The sequence below is a fragment of the Cavia porcellus genome, unplaced genomic scaffold (assembly GCF_034190915.1).
Source record: "Cavia porcellus strain 051 isolate PalLab524CR breed Dunkin Hartley unplaced genomic scaffold, mCavPor4.1 scaffold_31, whole genome shotgun sequence".
In the NCBI taxonomy this organism is placed as follows: domain Eukaryota; kingdom Metazoa; phylum Chordata; class Mammalia; order Rodentia; family Caviidae; genus Cavia; species Cavia porcellus.
The window spans coordinates 32,448,497-32,468,841 of NW_026947514.1; the positions used below are offsets into that span (position 1 = coordinate 32,448,497).

Genomic DNA, 20,345 nt, shown 5'->3' on the forward strand with positions numbered 1-20,345 from the left:
TCTGTTTGCAGACAAAGTGAATTTTGAGCCAAGACTGATCAAGAAAGACAAAGAAGGTCATTATATATCCTTGTGAAGGGAACAATCCAAAAGGAAAGGATAATAATCATAAATATATTTGTGACAAATATCAGCATACCCCAACATATAAAATAAGTATTAATGGACATGACATCAAATAAGTATCAATCCAACTACAATGGAAAACCTTAAGCACCACTGTCACAGACAAACTAGGCAAAAATCAACAAAGAAATAGCAGAACAGAGTCAAACTTTTAAACATATGGACTTACTAAATATCTAGAGTGTTCTATCCCACAACATCAGAATACATTCTTCTGAGCTACACATGGCATGTTCTACAAAATAGGCCACATACTAGCTCATAGTAAGCTCATAGTTGCTTAAGTAAATGCAAAAGAACTGAAATTATCCCATGCACATTATCAGACTATAGTACAATGAAATTGGAAACCAATGGCAAAAGAAACCATAAAAACTTAGTAAACATGTGGAAATAAAATCACTCCCTCCAAAACAACCAATGAGTCATAAATGAAATTAAAGATGATATTAGAGAGTTTCTACAACTAAATGATAATGTCAATACAACACAGCAGAACTTATGGTACAATGGTAAGCAGAAACACTGAAACAACACCAGGGATCTGGAGGCAGATTTATTTAGATCAACAGGTACTGATGAGGATCATTCCCAGAGTAACAGGCCCTGATTTCTGGTGGTCTAGGGCTTTTATATGATGCACAAGCAGGAGGTATAAAGGTGAGCCAGAAACCGCCTCGCAGTTCTTCTGATTAGCTAGCAGGGTGACATCATCAATTATAAGGATAGATTAATGATTATCAGTTCATGAAGTTTGGTGTAATAGTACTGTCATGGTTTATGTCTGTGTCCTCCAGGCCTCATGAGTCTGCATTGTGTATTTGCGATTGGTTCATTGTCTAGTGCTTGGATTGATGGTGTCAGTGCTCCACTCACATAGGGGTGGAGCCAGGATGTGATGTAATGGCAGGAAGAAGGTGTGTCTTGCTCTTTGATAGTTCCCGCATGCTGTTTGCAGCCACCATGAACTGCGGCCCAGCCATGTCCGCCTGTCTTAGAGCCAACTCAGTGTGGACTGAAACTGTTAGGACTTTGATAACTAAGACAGAACTTGGTACTGAGGAGTGGGGTCGTTTGCTGTGACTATATCAGACCATGTTTTTCAAGAGGCTTTGGAAATGGCTTGTGGGCAGAATTTGGAAAGGTTTGGACATGTCGCCTGGATGCATAGAGCTGGAGCAGCTTAGGCTGTTCTGTAGAGGAGATTCTGGTCAGAACTCAGGAGACCAGAAGGCTGATAAAAAGCCTCATTGTAAAGACCAGGCTTGGGAGGTTTCTGCTGGGAAGAAGGATTGCATTGGTTGTTGGACTCCACATGATGTGTGTTATGACTTGGCAGAAAGTTTGTCTGCATTTTGCTCCTGCCCAGAGACTTTGCCTGAGACTGAGACAAAGGGCAATGGACTGATTAATCTTGAAAAGGAAAGTAAAAAGCAATCAAATATTGAGTCTGTGGCATGGCTATTGTTGGGGCTTTTGGCCAGCTTTATGCAAATCAAGAGATAAGAGCCCCTGCAGGATAATCTGCAATACTGTGAGTTTGGTCAGAAGGAAAATTCCAGGAAGGCTGTGGATTGTAAAGACAGAGTTAAGATTTTGATTCCTGAGGAGAAACAGAGAGATAAGAAAGATGGCCCCGGGGCATCCCAGGAAGGGGATCCCCACCCTGTGCAGCCTCACTGCAAAGGTGAAATAATTTGCTCAGAGGGAAAAGCTGCAGAGCGCCATGTTCCAGAATGGTGATGGCAGCCACATGAGATTCCAGAATGACAGCAACATAGAGAAGCTTTTTCTCATAATCAGGTAAACAGAGCCCTGCAATCCAGGCAACTGACCCCTACAGCCAAGAGAGAGAAAAGCCTGGCTACTGCTTCAGCTAGCAGCAAACCTTGGCAGCATCCACAAGGTGCTGATTTTAAGTACAAGGAAAATGCACAAATTCTGAGGGTAGGATAGCTTCCACCTCGATTACAAAGGGCCTGGCAGGCCAAGCAGTGTGCCCCTGAGAGTGCAATTTGTGAAGATGTAAAGGTGAAGCCAAAGGTGCAGTGGAGACCCCAGAAGTTTGGAAAAGCCAGGAACGTGGGTGACCCAAGGAAAGCTGCAAAAAGCGAGCAGAGAGGATTTAAGAGAGAAGCTGCGGGAGCTGATATCCCTGGAAGTGCCGTGGGGGCGGAATCACCCAAGCCTTTTGGAGCTTGCAACCAGATTGCTTCTGATACTGAGCATGAAACTCTAGGACTTAATGTTCATCCTGCTGGATGTTGGACTTGCTTTGTTTCCAATGCTTTCTATTCCCGTGTGTAACTTTTGGAATGGTAATGTTTATCTCCTGCCTTTGTATTTCAGAAATGTTTAACCTTGTTTCATTTGTTCAGGGGGTTACAGTTAAGAGTTTACCACAGATCTTGGAGGAGATTTGGGACTTGGACTGTTCAGCAATGCTGAAACTGTTAGGACTTTGGCAACTCTTGGAGGTGGACTAAATGTCTTTTGTATAAAGGAGGTACATGAGTTCTGGGAGCCAGGGGTGGAATGTCATGGTTTATGCCTGTGTCCTCCAGGCCTCATGAGCTTGCATTGTGTATTTGTGATAGGTTCATTGTCTAGTGCTTGGATTGATGGTGTCAGTGCTCCACCCACATAGGGGTGGAGCCAGGATGTGATGTAATGACAGGAAGAAGGTGTGTCTTGCTCTTTGATGGTTCCCGCTTGCTGTTTGCAGCCACCATGAACTGCGGCCCAGCCATGCCTGCCTGTCTTGGAGCCAACTGAGTGTGGACTGAAACCTCCAAAAACTGTAAGAAATAAACCTTTCCTTTCCCAACTTTGGGCTTCATGTATTTTGTCTCAGGGACAAGCATAAAGTAACTAAAACAAGTATAATTAGCCAAACCTGAATGGTTATATGCTCGTGGTTACAGAGGTCAAGACAGTAATTACAAAGCCATGACGTAGTAACAGAGCTAGGCAGTTTCAAAAAAACAAAGTTTTAGAAAGAACAATTTCTCAGGGGCTGGAGATTTAGCTCAGTGGCATAAGTGCCTGCCTTGCAAGCACACAGTCATGAGTTCGATCCCACGTACAAAAGAAGGAACAATTTCTCTTGTACAGTTTTTCTCTTTCAAAAGAATGCAACAGCAGTGCCTGCCTAGCAAGCATGAGGTTCTGGATTCAATTCCCGTACCCCAGCCCCCCAAAACGAATGCAATAAAAGCAGTCCTATGAGGCAAATTTATAGTAGTAAATTCCCGCATCAGAAAACCAAAAACCAGGATGTGTTCAAATAAATAACCTAATATTGAACATCAAGCTTCTAGAAAAAGAAAATCAAGTCAAACCCAAAGGTCATATAGGGAAGAAATTATAAAAATTAAAGCAGAAATTAATGCAATGGAGACTAACAAAATAATACAAACAGTCAATGAATCAAAGAGTTATTTCTTTGAAAGATTAAATAAAATTGACAAACCTGTAGCCAACCTCAACCACAAAAAAAGGAAAGAAAAGATTCAAATCCATGCAATTAGAACAAAAAGGATAAAATCACAACAGATCCTGCAGAAATCCAGAAGATAATTAATACATACTTTGACAACCTATATTCTAATAAGATGGAAAACACATAAGAAATGGACAAATTTCTTAAGACATGAATTACCAAAGGTGAATCAATAAAATATAAACATTCTAAACAACCCAATATCAGTCAATGAAATTGAAGATGTAATTAAAAACCTACCAACAGAGCCAGGTGTTTAGCTCAGCAGCAAAAGCATCTGCCTGACAAGCACAAGGTCATGAGTTCAATCCCCAGTACCAAAACAAAACAAAATAAAAAACCTACCAACAAAGAAAAGCCCAGGTGCTAATGGATTCATTGGTGATTTATACAAGAAATTTATAGAAGGTCTAATCCCACTACTTCTCAAACTTTTTAATGTAATTGAAAAGGAACCAAATACTCCCAAAGTCATTTCTGGAAGTAAGCATTATCCTGATACCAAAACCAAAGAGGGATCCAACTGAAAAACAGACCTAACAGTCTTCCTAGTGAAGACAAGATGCAAAAATAATCAGTAAGATACTGGCAAACAGAATGCAGCAAATCATCAAAAAGATTATACACCATGACCAAGTAGGAGTCATCCAAAGGATACAGGGTATTTCAACATACACAAATCAATAAATGTAATACACCACACTAACAGTTATACCACATTAACAGAACTAAGGACAAAAAAACACATGATCATTTCAATAGATGCAGAATAAACATTTGACAAAGTCCAACACCCATTCATCATAAAAACCCCACAGAATACTGGAGTAGATGGTCTTTATGACAATCTGATTAAAGCCATCTGTGACAAACCAGCAGTAACATCATACTAAATAGACAAAAACTGAAAAGTATCTCCTAAAATCAGGAACAAGACAAGGATGTCTTCTGTTACTACTCTTAAACAATATAGTTTTGGAAACACTAGCCAGAGCAGTTAGACAAACGAAAGAAATATAAGAAATAAGGATAGGAAAGGAAAAAGTTAAACTATTGTTATTTGCAGATAACAATATATATATATATATATATATATATATATATATATATATATTTTTTTTTTTTTTTTTTTTTTTTGTACCAGGGATCAAACTCATGACTGCGCGCTTGCAAAGCAGGTGCTTATGCCACTGAGCTAAATCCCCGGTATAACATTATATTCTACATATAAGACCTAAAACTCCACCAGAAAGTTCCTAGATTTAATAATCAAATTCAGCAAAGTAGCTGGATACAAAGTCAATACTCAAAAATCAACAGCATTCCTATAGATGAATAACAAACTCACTAAGACAGAAATTAGGGAAACAGTACCTTTCCCAACAGCATCCAAAAAAAAAAAAATGAAATACTTAAGATATCAAACTAACAGAGGAAGTAGAAGACCTCAATATTGAAAACTGTAGTACTCTGAAAAAGGAGATTGAAGAGAATATCAGAAAATAGAAAGATATTCCTTGTTCTTAGGTATAGTAAAAATGGCCATACTCTCAAAACTGTTATATGGATTTAATCCTATCTCAATCAAAATACCAGCAGTATGTCTCGTACCACGAGAGAAAACATTCCTAAAATTCATTTGGAATTAGAAGACACCTAAAATAGCAAAAGCAATTCTGGGCAACCAAGGCAATGCAGAGGGTATCAAAATCCTTGATTTGAAATCATACAACAAAGCTACAGTGATAAAAATACTAAAAAAAGAAAAAAAAAAGAAACAGACTTGAGGATCAGTGGAATAGACTAGAACATACAGAAACATATTCAATCATCTTATCTTTAACAAAGGGGTTAAACATCATCACTGGAAGACAGCCTCTCTAAATATGGTGCTGGAAAAACCGGCTTTCCACATGCCCAAGATTAAAACTAGATCCATATATTTCATCATGCACTAAATTAAAATTGAAATGCATCACAGATCTAAATATTAAAACAGAAACACTAAATCTGCTGGAAGATAGAATAGGTAGAACTCTTGAAGACACTGGTACAGGCAAAGATTTTTTGAACAAAATCCAGACTGCAAAAGAAATATTACAATCAACAACTGGGATCTCACCAAACAGCTTTTGCACAGCAAAAGCAATCAACAGAATGAAGAGAAAACCGACAGAGTGGGCAAAGTTTTTGCCAGCTGTTCCTCATAGAACAAATCTCTAGGCTATATAAATAACTCAAAAAAATCAGACCCTACCCAAATTTAAAGACCCAATCCAAAACTGTGCATCTGAAATGAACAAAAACTTGTCAGATGAAGCAGTAGAAATAGCAAAAAAAAGAAAAAAAAAGTCTGACATCACTGCTCATTTAGAGATGCAAATTAAAACACTGAGCATCCATCTCACTCCAGAAAGAATGGCTATTATCAAGAAAACCAAGACTGGGGATTTAGCTCAGTGGCGTAAGCACCTACCTGGCAAGCGTGAGGTATTGAGTTTGATCCCTGGTACCGCAAAAAAAGAAATCAACCAATAACAAATGCTGGTGGGCTTGTGTGGAAAAGGGAACCTTTCTCCACCTTTTGTGGGTGTGTAGACTGGTGCAACCACTGCAGGTATCAGTGTGGAGATTTCTCAAAAATTAAACCTAGAGAGGTTCCATTTGACCCAGGTATTCCCCTTCTTGATATTCTTCCAAAAGAATTAACCATCATACCACAGGATATATGCACACCCATATATAGTGGCACAGTTCATAAACCAAATCTTGAAAACACTCCAAATGTTCATAAACAAATGAATGGATAAAGAAGATGTGTTTTTTAATACAATGGAGTACTACTCTACTATAAAGGAGAAACTTGAGACATTTCTAGACAAATGACCATGGAGACCATTCTCTTAAGTGAAATAAATAGGATACATATGTGTAAATATTGCATGACTTCTTTGGTGTGAGAAAATGCAAGGGTAAATAAGGATGAAAATGTGTATTAGACCAGGAAAGGGGAAAGAAAGGAAAGGAAAACAAATAAGAAGAATAGAAGGAAAAATAGAAACAAAGCTTTTGTAAATAAGGAGGGGAAGAAGGGTTGAAGGAAAGAGAAAAATGGGGAAAAAAGAAGAAGAAGAATCAAGATCTATTATATAGGGCTGGGGATTTAGCTCAGCAGCTTAACCACTTGCCTGCTAAGCTCAACTGTCTTAAGTTTGATCCCCATTACCAAAAAAATAAAAAAAGATGTATCATGTACAGGTACAAATGCTGTATGATGAATGTTATTATGTATATCTAAAATACTCCAATAAAATTAATTTTAAAAAGTTGGAAAAAGAAACAGGTTTTTAAAAAAAGGAAAGAAAACAAATATACTTGTAACTACCAGAAAGAAACTAAAGGGGTTGCCTCTGAGAAGCAAGAAGGATTAGGAATAGGAGGAGTAAGGAAAGAAACTACTGTTTCTTATAATAACTCTTGTAACATTGTACCATGACTGATTGGTTGTATTGAGATCAAACCTAAGGCCTTACCCACATTAGGCAAACACTCTACTACAAAGATAAACCCATGAGCCAACAAATGATTTTTAAAAGTTTTTGTAGAAATTATACTTTTTGCTTGGTTCAGTATTACATGCCTGTAATACTAGCTTTTTGGGAGGCTGAGATAGGAAGTTCACAGGTTTTAGGCCTGCTTTAGTAACTTAGACTGTATCTCAAATGCAGTTTAAAAATGGCTGGGGATGTAGTTCAGTGATAGAGCGCTTGGCTCAAGGCCATGGTTCAATCCCTAGTACTGAAAAAAAAATTATAGATTTTTCTGAAATGCTTGGCAAATAATAAGTGATTAAACAAGTAAAACGTAATAGACTACTACTGTTTAAGCAGCATACAAGCGATATTAGAGCAGTTACATTACCATTAGCTTCATTAAGGCTTCTCTACCCAATACTTATACCATATTTGAAGATTAGAATTTTAAAAACAATTATACTGCAGAGGCAATAGCTCTTTTACTCTGATGAGTACCTGGTCCTCTGTGAGATTCTCAGCATCCCAGTTGCTACAACGCAGCAGAAGGGACTTGTCAAGAGGAAAGTTCAAGACAGTCTCGGAGAGTGATTTCAGGCTGAGCCCACTGCAGAGCAAGTTTCTGTAAGAAATAAACCATGCATCAAAAACTGGCAAAGGACACAAACAGGAAAATACATACCAATGTATAAATGACCAATAAACAGAAGACAGATAATCACTAGACATCAAAGAAAACAATAATTTGTTAATTATGAGATTGCAAAGGTTTTTTAAAAATACCTATATTTAGTCTGGGAAAAAGCTCAGTGGCACAGCACCTGCCTGGCAAACATGAGGTTCTGAGTTCGATTCCCAGAACAAAAACAAATCTATACCTAATATCAACAGACTAAAGACAAATCAGGTCATTTCATCTAAAATTTGTGAATAGTGTTTTGCATGTGAGTGTGTGTGTACGTGGCTGGCACAGGAGGTGGAACCCAGAGTCTAAGCTACATTCTCAGACCTTTTTATTTATTTTGAGACAAGGCCTCACTAAGTTGCATTTACTGGGCTGCAACCGCCTCAGGTTCCCAGAGTGCAGAGCTTACAGACCTGAACTGCCATACCCAGCTGTGAACTCTCCATTTTTAAAAGCTTTATGTAAAATAATTTAATAATGAATAGCTATCAAAAATTTCAATATAAAAATTATATGATCCAGCAAGTCCATTTCTGAAAATTTATCGTAAGGACAAGGCCAGCCTGACCATACAGTGAAATCCTACCTCAAAGGTACATAAAGTAACCTATGCTACAGCACTATTTATAGGAGAGAAAAATTGCAAACAGTTTAAGTGCCCCTCAATGATATCATGCCTTACTTCTTAAACGTGAAAAACAATAAAGCTATTTTTATTGAAGGGGCTGGGGATTTAGCTCAGCAGCATAAGCATAAGCCTTGTAAGCATGCAGTCATGAGTTCCATTTCTAGTACCAAAAAAAAAAAAAAAAAAAAAGAAAGACCTCTCTGTTTTTATTGAAGAGGTAACATTACTAACCATAATCCTAAATCCTAACCCTAGCCCTATTCTTCCTGCTCTTTAAAACTTGCTGATTAAAACTGCTGCCAGGAAAAAAAATAAAAATTGTTGCAACACAGTAAAAAAAATTAATCAGTCCAAAGACTGCACTGCATTTCAACTAACGGACTATTAAAAAAATAAACAAGTCCAGGATGCTGGTGTATGCCTGTACTCCCAGCACTCAGGAGGCTGAGTCAGGAAGATAATCTCAAGTTTAACGTGAACTTGGGCTATGTAGTGAGTTCAAGGCCAGCCTTAATTACCCAGAAAAACCCGGTCTCAAATAGCAATAGCAATCAACTAGCTAATAGCACTAAGTATAACTTTTAAATTATAAAGTCAAATTTCTTGCACTTAGAATTTTTAAATTTTACTATTAAAATGCTCAATAAAAGACAATTTTTAAAATATTGATGAAGTCTCATTTAAAAAGGAAAGGCCTGATAAAGATTTCTATTTTGAACTCAGGGCCTCACAGTATACCCCCTATTTTTAACTTTGAGATAGTCTTACTAAATTGCCTGGACTGCCCTCAAATTTGTGATCCTCCTGTCTCAGCCTCCTGCGTAGCTGAGATTAGAAGCATGTGCCACTGCACCTGACCCTAGAAGTTCTTTTCTTTTCTTTCTTTTTTTTTTTGGTACCACAAATCAAACTCAAAAAGTTTTATTTTCATTTACAGAAGTTTGTGGTAACATTCAGCTTTGGCCAAAAATTTTTTTTGGCCAAATTCTTACTTTGACCCTTGGTTATTCTTCATTTAGTCAAACAATTCAGCAGGCATGGTGGCACACAATGGTGGCACTCTGGGAGGCTAAAGCAAAAGGACTGCAAGTTCAAGCACAGCCTGAGTAACTTAGCAACACTCTGCCTAAAAATAATGAGCGTAGGTCAGCATGGACTACACGAGTTTAGCACTTACTACCAAAAAAAACACAAAAAATTAAAAATCAGTGTGCCTTCCATTTTTTGACATTCATACAGGTGATTGTAAATGCATGAAAAAAAAGATCTGGATGTCTAGATGGAAAATCAATCAAAACTGGGTGTGGTGGCACACACCTGTAATCCCAGCACTCAGGACACCGAGGTAGGAAGATTTCCGTGAGTTTTGAGGCCAGCCTGGGCTACAAAGTGAGTTCAAGGCCAACCTGAACCGTATAGTTAAATCCTACCTCAAAAAGGACCAAAAAAAATTCAGGTAGCTGTCATGCTAAAAGTGCAGTGACAATGACGATGATGACAGTCACAGGTAAAATTTATACAGCACTTCTATGTCATTACTGCTCCTGAATTCTTTACACAGTTAACTCATATACTCCTCACACCAATCCTTTGGGGGGGAGCATTACTATTGCTACTTTATAGAAATTAAGGAACACAGAGGTTAGTATCTTGCTAAAGAGCATACAGTTAGTAAGTGGCAGCACCTGTAGCCCCCTCATCCTGTGTATTCCTGAGTCAACTTCAACCTGCACATACAGGCAAGAGCCTGATGAGAGGGGACTTTTGCCATTATGCTTCAAACACTTTTACAGAATTCTAATTTTTAATGCATTATTAAAATAAACTTATACTTCACTTATAACAGTTTTATGCATATAAACCAAACAAAGTAAAATTTTATTGTACACTAAAAAAAGGATGATAAGCACAGACTGCAATCAGGCCTTCTCTGAGTGTATCAAATCCTCCTACCCTCAGGGCAGTGTCACCTGAGACAGGTGAGACGCTGTTTCAGTTCACACTAATGAGGAGGTGACTGTGATCACTTCTCCAAGAAAGACAAGTGGAAATATAATTTCCATAGGAACAGAATTCTAAGGAAAAGGGAGGTAGATATACAACACATCTATGCTCCCAGCACTCGGGAGGTTAAGGCAGGCCAAGAAATCATAAATTCAAGAAGATATTGAGCTGTAAAACAAGATTCTGTCTAAAAAAAAAAAAAATTAGAGAGAGGGAAGAGAAGTCTCTTTTCCTCCAAAACAAGGGGATAGATCATCATCATTTTTGGCTGAAGGCAGAATATGCAAACTCAATTCCTCATCAGGACGAGCCAGGGTAACCATGGAAGTGATGGAGACTTTGGTAAATTAAATCAAGCACATTCATCTAAAGAAGACAATACCTGGGCCACTGTTGTCATCTACAACTTTGAATCAGTGGAGTTAGATCATCTACTTCTTCAAAAGAATCCAGAAATACAGAAGCTTACAATAAATCTTCCTGGATTTAAGCAGAATTTTCATGTAGAAAATTAAAAACATATGGTCCTAGTTTAGACAATGGGACCATTAATTTATAACTTGTAACTTACAGGGATATATTATTAATGTTTCATCAAAAAAGAACCAGTCAGGCCCACCGTGGCGGCACATGCCTATAATTCCAGCACTCAGGAGGCTGAAGCAAGAGGACTGCCAGGAGTTCTAGGCCAGCCTGAACTGCACAGTGAGACACTATCTCAAAAGAAAATTTAAAAATGGGGCTGGGGATACAGCTCAGCAGCACAGCACCTGCCTGGCAAGTGCGAGGTTGTGAGTTCAACCCCCCATACCAAAAAAAAAAAAGGAAAGAAAAGAAAGAACCAGCCAAGTATGCTGGTATAGGAGCCCGAGGCAAACGATCCTAAGTCTGAGGTCAGCCTGGGCTACAAAGTGAGACGCAAGACCAGCTTGGACTACATGAATAAGACTCTGTCTCAAAACACAAAACAAAACAAAACAAAAATTAAAATTCAGGATAGTTTTCTCAGAAACTGAAATGTCTCCTCATAAATTCAATATTCATTTGTAAAGAATTTCAAATATTTCACTTTTGATTCTTAGTAGTATACAAATCTTGCCAACATGTTTGCCCCCAAGTTATGGGAATCCCAGCATTCATATAAACCACACCTCTGCCGCACAGCCAAGTATCGAAGGTCAAGGCACCCCCTAACGATGAGGCCATAATCCTGCAGAAGCTTCCTGGCATCTTCTGAACATCCCACTCCAACTTTCAAAATGGTAGCATCTGCCAAAATATCCAGGAGTGTTCTTGGTAGCATCTTGCCTCCATAGATCAGCCTGGGCAAGCGAACCAAGACGCAGAAGCCACTTGGCGAGGCCATTTGCAGGAGTGACAGAGGACTGGCTTTGCCTTCCAAATTCACCTGCAACACAGCAAGACAAATCATAATTCATAACCTGTTGAACAGCAACTGCAACTCCAAACTGTAGCTACATAAATAAATAAACAGTCCAAGAGGCACATCTTTTGGAGCAGAAGGCCAGAGCAGGCATTAATTCTAAGGAGAACCTCTAATAAGCACAATGGACCTTGCAAGCCTAGGCAAAGCTTCCTGAGAGCTCAACTCAGGGCCAGAAACACGAGCAGCCCATCAGCAGTGGTCAGCCAACACATGGGAGCCCTGACAAACATACTGGCAGAGTCAGATGAAATGCTGGTTATAAATGAGTAAGGGGGAAAACAGGGCTAAGGAGCCAGGCATGATGGCACACACCTTGTAATCCCAGCACTCGGGAAGCTGACATGGGAGAACTGTTGCAAGATGGAGCCCAGCCTGAACTGTAGAGCAAAATCCTGGCCAAGAAAAAAAGGAAAGGAAAGCACGGCAGAGAGGGGGAGAGGCAGAGAGAGAAAGAGAAAAGGCTAAGAGAACAAGGCTAAGGCATGCCAAATGATGAACATGCTGGCACTATCCAGACTCTCTTATATGCTGCAGTAACTCATTTACCTTGTCAGTACTGCCCCAAGAACCAATTTTTAAAAAGTAGAAAACACAGACCTGTATGTAAATGACGCCTGCCAATACAGAACAGATACTGCTGGCACAAAGTGGTTTCTCATCATTTTATAACCATAAATGTACTTATAAAGGAAAAATGATATTGAGCATAAATTAGGAACTCTGTGTGTGTATGTGTGTGTTTTTGAGACAGGGTCTCGTTGTGCAGTTCAGGCTGCCTTTGAGCTAACTTTGTAGCCCAGGCTGGTCTCAAACCTGCAATGATTCTCCTGCCTCTGTCTCCCAAGTGTTGGAATTATAGGGGTACATCACAAGCCAGGCTGAAACTTTCTATTTTAAGAGATAAAAATAATTTTACACAGTAACTATGTATTTGGATCTGGTTTAGCCCTTTTTGGGTTATAGGGGAGAAACGTTGAAAGCTGAAAGTGTTATCCACACAAAAATTTACAAAGTTTACTTTTTCAAGGGAATAAAATGCCCTGAAGCTATCCACAAAACCCAGAAAAAGTACTAGTAAATTCCAGCCCTCTGTTTCAGCAGAGGAAATCTTAAGGCCTATAGAGGAAGCAATCTGACCAAAAACAATGAGATTAAAGGGAAAGCTAGGACTATAACCTAATTTTTGGTAGACAAGAGTGATTTTTGCCCAAAAGAAATTTGGAAATGCCTAGAGAAATTTTAACTGTCACAGCTGTGTGAAAATAATGTACTGATATCTAGTAGCGAGCAAACAGAATGTTATTAAACATCCTATAGTGTTCAGAATAGACCCTCACAAAAGAAAATCAATCACCCGCCTAACGTCAACAGTAAGGAGGCTGTGAAACTGCTCTGGGGCCACGCTGGCTTCACTGCTGTCCTGTCCTGCCTTCCGGGAGGCACTGCATAGCCACAGTTATGAAGAGATGGCCCCTGGCTACAGAACCGTGGAGCAGAGGCAAACAAACACAAGCTCTCACACACAGAACTCAAAAGGCACGTATGAAAGGAGTGATTCAGAAAATGTCACAAGTAACCAAAGGAGGAATATTCCATAGCTGCGGTGATTGAAATCATAGAGAGAACAGCCTATGTCACAGAGAGCCCCTGCTAAAATCTAGCAGAGTCTTGGCCCCCAGCTTCTACTTTTGCACTGAGTAAAACCATGATTTAACTCATAAAACCCTGAGAATGCTTCCCAGGCACTGTGTTACAAAATGAGAGCTAGTTCCACACCCTCGATAGAAAGAATGCCAGTTTGATTCCTATGGTGTCTACTTCTTGTGACTCAACAAGGTCAAAAATACCCATAAGAAACTTGACTCTGGGCTCTTGTTCCCCAACAACTCATTCTGATGTGACCAAATCACCATTTTTCTGTTGTTTTTGTTTTTATTTTTCTTCACTAATGAGTAGTTTCTTCTCTCCATAATATAGGTTCCTCTCTCTATCTGAAATGCTTGGCACTTTTGCTTTTTTGTTTTAGAATATTTGCATATTCAAGACATCCTGGAGATGGAGCTAAATCTAGGAACAGTATTCACTTATGGTTCATATATACCTTATACATATAACCTTAAAGATAATTTTATACAGTATTTTTAGCACATTTGCATTTTGGGTGTTGATCTGTCACATGAAATCAGATGTGAAACTTCCACGAGGCATATGAAAGTGCTCAAAAAGTTTCAGATTTTGGATTTTCAGATTAGCAATGCTCAACCTGTATTTTCTCCATCTAAGAAAAAACCACTATTTTATGGCCACCTGTTACTTCTAATACGTAACACTGCTAATTTGACATAAACTCCAAATTCCTAAGGCTTTCACTGAAGACAGCGATTTGTGCTGGTATTGTTCTGACAATTGAATGCAGATGTCTTGTGCTCTGGATGAATGATTTGGGGATGACAAGGCGTAGTATGTCCATTGCTGTCCCGATTCACATGTTTTGAAATTCTGTGAGGTTTTTATTTTCTCTTTGAAATAAAATGGATTTCAAAAAAAATACATCAAATAAGGCTGGACACAGTGGCCCCTTCCTATAATCCCAGCACTCACGAGGTTGAAGCAGGAGGATCACTGCAAGTTAGAAGTCAGCATGGACTACAAAGTGAGGTCAAGGCCAGCCTGAACCGCAGGGTGACACCCTCTCAAAAAGACAGACGAAAACTATATAAAATAAATAAATCTTTAAATGTGCTTCTGGTTTGTGCATAAGATCCCCTGTATTATAACCAAAGTTCTCTTGTTAGAAATCAAACATTTCTGACTGTAAATCACATTGAATGTGAAGAATAATGTTTCCAGAAGGCTTAAAGAATGAGATAGTTTTTATTTCATGTATTTTCCCCTTTTGCTTTCTAACATCTTTTTTACTTGAGATCATGGCTACTCATGGAAAACAATGGAACTCAGTTTACCTACATTATATTTATAAAAAAAAGATACATTTAAATTCTACTAGCATCATTTAATCTGTGTTTTTTTATTAGTTAACCCATATAAAAATTTTGAAGTATATAATGATACACAGTTATGTAACATATGACAATGTTTGGGTCAGTGACAGACACATATACAATAGGGGTTTTACAAGATGAAAACAGTTAAAAAGTCCTATCACTTAGTGATTACAGTCTAATAAGGCTGTAACACGATGAATTACTCTTGTGTTTGTGGTGATGGTGGTGTAAATAAATCAACTGTGCTACCAGTCATATAAGAGTAGCACACCCAACACAGAGAAATGTTAAATGTTTGAGGGGACGGATGTGCAAATTACCACAATCTGCTCATTATACATTGTCCTCAAGTACTGAAACATCACAATGTACTCTATAAATAGGCAAAAGTATGTATAATTTAAATAAAATAGATTTTACAATTATGTGGTCATATACTACTTAATAATAAATGGCCAAGTTACTAGTTACATTGTACTTTTATCATCGAGTATACTCCTGCTTTTTAAAACCGATGACTGTGACACAGTACACCATGTTTCTCCAGCAGCAGCCTCATTTATCACATACTTAGGGGATCCCTAGATCACATCGAGAGGCCATGCTGAGGGCCTGGCTCTGCCATGTGTCAGTGCACTCTGTAATGCTCACTTGGTAAGGACACTACCTGATTAGACAGTTCTCAGAAGGTATCTCCTCCCGTTATGGGACAGACTATACATGTACGTTTATTTACAAATCTTATATGCATAGTATTAGTATTATATTACTGTATTATATACATTACTGATAGAAGTAGTTATACTACTATCTTAGAATTCTTAGAATGCTAAGAATGCTAAGAATGCAAAGGATGCCTCATACACTATTATGTATGTGCTCTGTCATTGACCAAAACATTGTCATACGGCACATGACTGTATATCATATATATGTATATATATATATATATATATGTATATATATATATATCAAAATTTTTATATTGATTAACTAATAAAAAAATCTAGAAGCTATAGGATTAAATAATGCTAACAGAATTCAAATGTATCATTTTCTTTCTTGTGAATGTAACGTTGGTAAAATAAGAGTTTCACCATGAGTAGCAGTGATTTAAAGCTAAACTATGTCCCTGCCTCTGCAAAACTATTAAATATAAATAAAAGTAACAATTTTAAGTGAATGACAAAATCAATCCTTATAGAGAAAACTTCTGTGTTTCAGTGATTTGTTTATAGGCATGGGGTTGGAGGTCTTTATTCCTGAGAGCCAATGGATTAATACAATGTAGCTTCTATATTCTTAAATATTGAGAGCAGGTCTTTGGCAAGGTCCCTGGTGCTTCATATGACCCCACGATGGCAGCAGAGAGTAAAGAATGATGGGCCATCTTCTGAATTGAACCAGAGTAACTAATCCACATTCTTAGTCTGTAAAGTTTACAGAGGGGTCAAAATTAGGTAAAAGCTTTGAGACAGGAATGAGCTTGCACTGTTCAAGTGGCAGAATGAAGACCCATGGTGGATAGAGAATAATAATAAGAGGATAGGGAAAGACTAAGAAAACAAAATCAGAGACACTGAGAGAAACCAGAGCACATTATGTAAGTAATTAAGACATCTGGGTTTTAGTCTAAGTAAGAGAAGAGTTTTTAAACAGAGGGCTGACATGATGTGATTTTCATTTTTAATATAACATTTTGGTTACTGTAGCTCAGAGAAGGACTGCAGGTGCACAACTGTCAATACAAGGAGGTCAATTTCAGGAGGCTACGGGCATAAGCAGCAGAAGAGATACGGAGAAGCAAAGAGATTCAAACATATTTTAGAGATAGCATTGACAATATTTGCCAAGTGTGAGGGAAGGAATTAACAGTAAGAAAAAAAGGAATGAATTTCCCTCCGGCATGGTGGCACACACCTGTAATCCCAACACTCCGGAGACTGAGGCAGGAGAATCTCCATGGGCTTAAGAACAGCCTGGGCTAAATAAGTTGAGTTCAAAGCCAGCTTGCACTACTTAGTGACATCCTGCCTCAAAAAAGAGGAGTGAACTTCAAGCAGGCATGAAGCTTAGACCTACAGAAGGATGCTCTGAGGAAAACGATCTTCATTCAGCTCAATCTTCATTACAACAATTTATCAATTATTTACATCTGTGAAAGAGGGCAGTATGTGTAGCTAATCTCTAAGAAAGATAAGGCAGGTGCTAGGGAGCCACAAAGGTACCTGACATCTCCACCTCTACTTCTGCAGGAAAAAAGCAATAATGGCATCTAAAGATGGCAGGATCCTTGCTGTGTACAGGTGACCTGTGTCTATCACTGGTGCACATCACCCTGAGTAACAGAAGGATCTGGAAACTCACACTCTACAGCAGCATGCTGTGCTATATCCTGCTATGCATAACCACTTCTTTTGACTTTTTTTATATATTCTTCCATTAAAGATATTTAACATACTACAACTGCCTGTTTATGTCAGCTGTTCAGTTGTGTTGAACATTATGTTGTACTAAATATACCATAACTGCCTATTTATGTCTGATGAGCAACTGTGCCCATCATCGACATCCCTTGAAAGAGGATGTCTCCCTGATTTTAATCTTTTTGGGGGGGTGTGGGGGGGGGGTACCAGGAATTGAACTCAGAACCTCACGCTTGCTGGACAGGCCCTGATTTTAATCTTAAAAGTAGAAAACACTATGAACAACACAGGTTGAGAAAAAAAATCAAGAATTCTGATACAAAAAGGTTAAATCTGAGATGATCATTAGCTATTCAAGAGTAGATGTCAAGGAGACAGTGGATATAAAAGGCTGCTAATTTAGTAATTTTAATGCCAATTAGCATCAAAATAGCTAAAGCTATAAAATTAGATGAGATCATTAAAAAAGAGTGTAGGGCCAGAGACATAGCTCAGTGGCACAGCACCTGCCTGGCAAGCACAAGGTCGTGAGTTTGATTCCAATACCAATAGATAAATAAATAAATGTAAGCATTAAAAAAAGCACTGTAAAGGGCATAGAGTAGTGGCCTATATGCCATCTGTTGACCTATAGACATACACACACATATATATATACACATACTTTTTTTTTTTTTTGGTTTCTACATATCTAAAACTTTGTGCCAGAATTTAAAAATTTTAATTTGTTTTGTTTTGAGACAGATGTCACTATGTAGTTCAGGCTGGCCTTGAACTCACTATGTAGCCCAGGCTTGCCTCAAATTCAGTGATCCTCTTGCCTCATTCTCCAGAGCAGTGGGATTACAGGCGTGCACCACTATGCCTGGCTTTTATTTTACCTTTTAAATTAGTAGAGGTGGATGGAGGAGGGAGAAAGGGAGGACAAGGGGGAAGACGAAGAAATGAGATTATGTGACAGGAGTGTAAAAATCAAGAAATGACGGTTTTGTGTAGGAACTTTGTGGATGCTTTTCAGAGCCCAAGTAAGTGTCCACTGGATTAAAAATAAGAGAGCTGCCAGAGATATAGCTCAGCCGCATAGCACCTGCCTGGCAAGCACAAAGTCCTCAGTTCAATTCCCAGTAGAAAAAAAAGAAAAGAAAGAAAGAAAGCTATCAACTCAATAAAGTAGTAGGAAGGGGAAAAATCACACTAAAAGAGATTAAATAATAAATGTAGGGTGGGAAATTCTACTAAAGATAGGAAAAAGGAAATAATTAAGCAAAAGATCAATGAAGTATAATGTATGCATAAAATAAAGACCAGCCAAGTGTAGTGGTAACACACCTGTAATTTCAGCACCGGGAAGACAGAGGCAGGAAGATCACTTTGAGTTTGAGGCCAGCTTGGCTACATAGTGACACCCTGTCTCAAAACAATTTAAAAAAAAAAAAGGAAGACCAACAAAGCTAAAAATTGGTTCTTAAAACAGCCTAACAAATTTGATGTGGGCATGGCAGCACACATCTGTAATTTTAGCACTCTGAAAGACTGAGGATTGGAAGTTTGAACTCAGTCTGAGCAATTTAGTGACTTAGTGTGATCCTGTCTCAAAATTAAAAATAAAAAAAGCTTGGTGATACAGCTCAGCGAAAAATCCCTGGGTTAAATTTCCTATGCCACCAAAAAAGGAAAGAAAGAAAGAAAGAGAGGGACAGAGAGAAGACACAGTAATAAAATTGATCAACTTACGAAGGGAACAATCAAGAAAAAAGAGAGATGCACAAATACACAAGATTGAAATGAAAAAGGAAACTTCTATCAAACAGGAAAAAAATTGGAATACACTATAAACAAGTTTATATTAATAAACATTTGAAAAATATATTTAGATAAAAATATAATTTATCAAAACTGAGGCATGAAGAAAAATGTACTATATAATGCCCCACTACTGTTCAAGAAATCATGTTCATAATTCAAAATGGCTCCTTAAAAGAAAATTCCAAGTGGCGTCATCAGTGGATTCTAACCACACTTAAAAAATAAAAAACAGGGCTAGAGATGTAAAGATGCAGCTTAGTGCAAAAGGCCTGGGGAGGAGGAAGAGGAGGAGGAAGACAAAGAAGAAGATGACAACGACAACAAAGAAGACAAAGAAGACGACGAAGATGAACAAGAAAAAACAAAGGCGAAGATGAAGAAGAAGGTGAAGAAGACGAAGATGATGATGATGAAGACGAAGACGAAGATGACGAAGGACAATCTACACGGGTAGGTAGAGGGTAGAATAACATTTTTATCAAGGCCTGACAAGGCCATTTCAAAAAAGGAAAACTATACACCAGTATTGCTCACACACATTTTTAAAATCTAAAAATAGTAAGTAAAATATATTTATCAATATATTAAAAAACAAGGCATTATGATCAAAGATTTATCCCACATGCAAAAATCAGTGTATTTTATCACAATAACAGAATAAAGACGAAAAACTATATAGCTGCCTTAAGAAACGAAGAAAATTATAATAAAATCCAATGATCATACATGAGTTTTTTAAAAATCAAGAATTGGGGGCTGGGAGAGAAACTGCCTATATGCACAAGGCCCTGGATCCAATCCCCAGCACCACCACCAGGGAGAAAGAGAAAGAAAAGAAGAATTAGATGTAATCTGATAAGGGGTATCAATAAACAACCTATTGCAAGTCAGACATTATGGTGCATGCTTGCAATCCCAGCATTTAGGATTCTGAGGTAGGAGGATCACTGTGAGCTCGAGACCAGCCTAGGCTATGCAGGTAAATTCAAAGCCAGCCTGCACTACATAGTGAGATATTTCATCTCAAAAAAAAAAAAAAAAAAAACCCTACTGCAGATATTAAACTTCAATATGCAAGTATTGAAAGCTGTCATACTGGTACAGGGAATGGGTCAAGAGTCCCCACTATGGCCTTATTTATTGTCAGACTGTCACATTCACCATTATAGAAAAGCAGGACAAG

The 20,345-nt window shown here is 38.1% G+C and overlaps 1 protein-coding gene across 4 annotated transcripts in view; it reads right to left on the minus strand.

Annotated features, from left to right (window-relative positions):
* Window positions 1-20,345, minus strand: part of Exd2 (exonuclease 3'-5' domain containing 2) — a 54,375-nt gene that overhangs the window by 18,840 nt on the left and 15,190 nt on the right. For all 4 annotated transcript variants that reach the window (XM_005004785.4, XM_003472377.5, XM_063241069.1 and 1 more), the window contains 2 exons: window positions 11,630-11,886; window positions 7,660-7,783 (listed from right to left, as the gene is read on the minus strand). In XM_005004785.4, coding sequence (XP_005004842.1) covers window positions 7,660-7,783; window positions 11,630-11,886 — 381 coding nt within the window. The remainder of the gene's footprint in view (window positions 1-7,659; window positions 7,784-11,629; window positions 11,887-20,345) is intronic.